General features: G+C 46.4%; 1 protein-coding gene across 1 annotated transcript; it reads right to left on the bottom strand.

Annotated features, from left to right (window-relative positions):
• Positions 1 to 368: 368 nt before the first annotated feature.
• Positions 369 to 2,144, bottom strand: LOC137871225 (thyroxine 5-deiodinase-like). Its single transcript, XM_068708942.1, has one exon. The coding sequence runs from the start codon at positions 1,823 to 1,825 to the stop codon at positions 1,019 to 1,021; it is 807 nt and encodes a 268-aa protein (XP_068565043.1). The 5' UTR covers positions 1,826 to 2,144; the 3' UTR covers positions 369 to 1,018.
• Between the last annotated feature and the right edge of the window lie 3,012 nt (positions 2,145 to 5,156).

Raw genomic sequence — 5,156 nt, 5'->3', positions numbered from 1 at the left:
TTGATTAATCAGTCTCAGGGACACATTACTCTGCCACTACGCTATGCTGATGAGGGATCACTTTGACCTGAATGGGCCTGATTATATAAGTGAAGGAGTCAGAGGAGGCAAGACTGAAAGAAAAAACTAAAAAAATCAATCAACAATCATATGAGGATACATTCTGCCTGTAAACCATGGAGCAGGCGTGACGTCATCAGGTGTTGGGGCAAATCACGTGACGGTGAAACAGAGGTTTTGTAATTGAAAGTGTGTCTTATTAAAATAAATAAAAACAACAACAATAAAATAAAATAAGCAACTCAACGTAATGGTCAAAAGGAAGATCTTCAATGTGTTCGCTCCACAAGTCAACGGCAAAAATCATCCAAGTGTGATCTGATGTTTATTAAAAACATTTGTTCAGTTACATCGTTTCAACATATTACATCGTTTGGCAATCGATCATGGAGGAAGGCGTCCCGCTAACGTGGACCCGCTTCCGGTGTCAGAAACATCAGTGTCGGTTTTCTGGCTTCGCCTTTTAAAAACCGAACTTCACAGAAACACCAGAGCGAGACATCAGCCCGAACGCACGCACGCGCACTCACACACACACACACACACACACACACACACACACACACACACACACACACACACACACACACACACACACACACTCTCACACACACATACACACACGCCAGTATTGTAGAAAAATAGAGTGATTACTAATTGAATCCAGCTTCACCTGATTCAAGACTTTTCCATACAAAAAAAACAAAACAAAAAAACAATCGCTATGAGCACTCAATTAAGATCAAGACAAGCGCAACATACCAGCCTACAGCCTATTAGGCTTGCACGTGACTTTAGGCTATTTTTCAAAGAGTCCTGAATATCTTTTACGCAAGAAAAACAACATCATGTGCCATGTGTGAACATTTTGATAGCAGCATCGGAATATTTTTGTCACTGTGAGTTTGGACACTTCAGCGGAACGGGCGCAGAGCAGCAGACAGTTCAGCATCTTTCACTACACATGGAGCACCGCTGTTCGGGAATGCGCCAGCTCGCTCCTGTATTGCTCCAGCCAGTTTCGAAGCTCGGAAATCCGGTACCCCTCCGGACCTCTGCCCCCCTGGTACACCACTCTCTCGTCCCTCACGATGTAAAGTCTCTCAAAGTAGGCTCCGTACGCGGCGTTGGACGAGTTGTCCATATTATCCACCACCACGTTGCTGCCGGGCACCTCGGCGAGCATCAGCCGGGCGGCTCTGAGTCTGTCCTCCAAGCAGCGGTGCTTGGGGATCTGATACGGCGCGTCCGAGCTAACCCAGCCGTCCGACGGATGCGCCTCCTCGATATATACAACTAAAAAGTCCGCAATGTCCGCGTACTGGCTCACGACGCGCTGAAACGCCGTCAGACGCGTCATGAATGGCGGTCAGGAGCAGCTGCCAAAGTTAAGGATGAGCGGTCTCTTCCCTTTCATGCAGTCCAGGATCTGGACCTGCCGCCGCTCCTGGACCAGCATCACCTCGGTGTTGGGCGCCGCGCGCCCGAGGTGCGCCGATTTGAGAAAGTCCAGTTTCTGGCCGTACCACACGGCCCTGAGGGACTCCAAGGTGAACATCTTATTGGAGTCGGAGACGCACACCGGCGGGTCGTCCGGGCTGTCCTGCCTCTCTCCCATTTTCAGCAGCACTTTTTTCCTAATACACAAGAAATCCAGGAGCCACATCATGACGGCGGCCAGGAGGAACCGGGGCAGCAGCATCAGGCACAGGGCTGCATGCTTCAGCGCCCTCGCCGTTTTGACACCGCCAGAGTCGTGCATCATCTCCTTCCCCTTGCCGATAGGATGCGACTGGGCCGGCGAGAGAGACAACAAGTACTTAGTCCCCTTTACCCATTGGAGAAAACTATCTGACGCACGCAGGCACTCTTTTTATAGGTACAGCAGCATTTGAATAATGGGGGGGTAAAAAGAAAAAGAAAGAAAGAAAAAAAAAAAAAAAAAAAACACGCCTCCGGTACCCGCACCGCCCACTCACATGGTGGGGATTACCTCCCGTCCACTCTGGGTTTCGAAGGGCCGGGGAGAGAGAGGCGCTCTGAGCGCCCTGAGACGCGGTGTCTTCACTGTACGTGCGACGGATACAACATGACAGCGGATGGGTGTTTTTTTTTTTTTCGCCGTGGTGAGACACTTGGATTCATTTTAATTGGCTGTCGGTCGGTCGTTAAAAGTCAGGAAAAAAGAAAAAAACAAACATGTATTCTTCTGCTTCATTCCGCCCGTGGACTCAGGTCTCTCTGTCATGAGTGTAGGAGCCTCTGTGGCCACTACACGGCGCTGCACTCTCGCGCACTGCGAAGGCTGTGCGGCGATGACTCATTCACCGATCTGCTAGGGCCCCTGAACACCTTGAGAGGAACACAAGGCAGCATAAACCTGCTACCACCGGTTTCAAAAGATATTCCCTACATTTAAGTTCTCTTATCACCGTCTTTGTAAATAAATGAACCCATTGTCTGCGCATTTAAAGCCCATTTCCTTCCCAGCAACCTGTTTGTATTTCACTATCCATGTGGCATTGAATATGCCGCTTCTTGTTATTGTCATCCTACACTGTTGTGTTTTGCTGCACAGCAATATCTTATCAGCACCCCTCTGACAAAATCTAAAAATGAGCATTAATTCGACGTTAATGGATGAAGGACTCATGAAGGACTGCTGCATTGGATTCGATTTGAGTGTGCAGGTGTCCAATCTAAGTGACACAAATGAAGGTTTGGGAAGAGCAGAGACCATTTGCAGGCACGTTTCAATTACTGTTTCATGGCTAAATTCAATTAAAGAGTCTGAGATCTCTCCTAATTCGAGATCACTGTTGACTCTGCGGTAAATGCAGCATTCGTAAATGTCTCTGTCCGTAGCTCATTTTCTATCCTTATTTAGTGTTTTATTGTTTTATTTGGATTTCAGGGGGACACAAAGAGTTTAAGAAGAAAGTGATGTGAATGTCAGTCAGACATGAGAGTGTCAAGCCTGTGATTCCTTCGTATACGTGGTGAGATTCATTATGAGCGGCCATCACTCACTCAGGAGAGTTGAAACAAGGCTTTAGATGATAATTCCAATGTGGTTCTGAAAACCACTGAACTGAAAGTGTTGCCTGGGAACACCGTGACCACCAGAGTCAGACGTAAGAAAACACAAGTGGTATGTCAATTAAACAGGTCGTTTAATCATGTTTTCTACCACTTCATTTGGAGGAGAAACTGAAAATGAGTCCGTTTGAGTCCTTTTCTTCACACATATTCAACAGCGGAAAGCTCAAAGTTGAACCAGGAGGTCGGTCTGTAAACTATTTTGCAACAAACGTTGCTTTCTCTTCCACATAAATTTGTCTCACCCCGAGGGTTTGTTTAAAACCTGTCTGATCGCCTCGACTGGCCCCGCTTGACGTCTTTTCAGTGACGTCACGGTGATCTCAACGGAACAGACACAGAACCGAGAGCCAAGCTCCAGAAGATGGGATTCAAGTGAAATTACATTGTTTTTGTTGTACGGAGAACTCTAGAGACAGCAGCAGAAAACCCGGTGAGAAAATGGCCGTCACAAACCAGATGTGTAACAGCTACACATGTACACACATGACCCCTCGGCTTCTTTTACACACACATCTGCGGGTGTGACGTTGTTTTGTTTGGTAAACGAAGCGGTAGGGATGCCAGGCGCCATTCCACCTCGAAAGACAATTAACTGGCCACAGTTACAAAGAGATATGTACTCAGAATGTTAGCTACATGTGTTTCACACTCAAAAAGCTGTGATGTCGTTTGTTTTTCTACCACCCACTTTGGATTTCAAAAGCAAACATTGTGTCCCATGCTTTTAATTTACGCCTTAGTTTTAAAATGTCTTGGCTTGTCATTATACATAAAAACCAGTTTGTCCTTTCTGTCACAGTGTGAGTGTTTAACCAGCCCGCTGGAGGTGCCTCTAAAGATTACAAAAATAAATAAAATAAAGTGGTAATGCAATCAAAAGGGCACTCTCCTGAATGAAATACATTAGATTTTCTTCATTATGTCATTAATTAGTCACAGCCCAAGTGGTTTAACCGTTGTGGAAGGGTGGAAGGGTGGAACAAAAACAACTCTGACGTCTGAAAATAAGAACTTTGTGCCCGAGCTTGAGAAGAAAAAGCAGGTCTCACGTGCGTTTCACATTGTGCAATTTAAGGGGGGGGGGGGGGGGGGGGGGTAACAGTTTGTATTGAAATGGATGTGACTCAGATGCTAATGTGTGAATGGACCGCTCCCTCAGGCACCAAAGAGACAGCAAACTGATGACACACCGTTTCGTCTCCCCTCTCATTCCTCCTCTAACATGCAAACATGTCATCTCGGTCTTGACATGACCCGCCATTATAATACGAAGCACCTTGTGTGTACGCAAGCATTTGCATATGACCGCGGTAAGAAAGAGGCTCGATCAGCTGTTAAAGAATGGAGGCGGTGATCTGACTTGCTGTCAGTCTTTGCTATGTATCAGACACTGAAAGGACACAATGTGTTTTCTTGGAGATGACGCAATGTGTACACATGGAATTGCAAAAACACTGAAAGAAAAAAAGTAAACTTACAGATTACAAGGAGCAGTTTCGTATCTGATGTAATATCATACCACTGATACTTGCCTTTAAGGTCATTGAAATGCTGCCAAAGGTGTTTATCGTAAAAGTAAGAAACGCCACCCATCAAGTACAAAGAGCGTCTGATGTTCGCCTGTAATACAGAAACCATCAAGCGCTCTTTAATCAGGGGTTCCCGTAGAATTTGGTTTCTCCAAAACCAAGTCTGTTGAACTGCCGCTGTGATCTGGATTAGACCACTGGCGTCTTTTGGTTGTTTACACCGAGGCTGAAGGAAGAAAAGAGCTTGTGTGCTTGGCTGAAGGAGAACTCCTGGCCAGTGTCGGTTACTTGGGTCGGAATCACATTTTCCCAGAATCATTAGGACCTCTTAGATCAGCCTCGTGTGACACCGCGTACCGAGAGGTCACCACAGGAATACGTCGCCTAATACATACAACATACAAACACTCAAGACACGGGTCCATGGAATGACGGGCCTCTTCTCGTCACACACACGCACACACA

The sequence above is a fragment of the Cebidichthys violaceus genome, unplaced genomic scaffold (genome assembly GCF_023349555.1).
Source record: "Cebidichthys violaceus isolate CVI_PGR_0920_01 unplaced genomic scaffold, fCebVio1.0.p SCAF_14, whole genome shotgun sequence".
Classification (NCBI taxonomy): domain Eukaryota; kingdom Metazoa; phylum Chordata; class Actinopteri; order Perciformes; family Stichaeidae; genus Cebidichthys; species Cebidichthys violaceus.
Note: the sequence above shows the minus strand (reverse complement) of the source record. Positions and strands in the feature narration are given on the sequence as shown.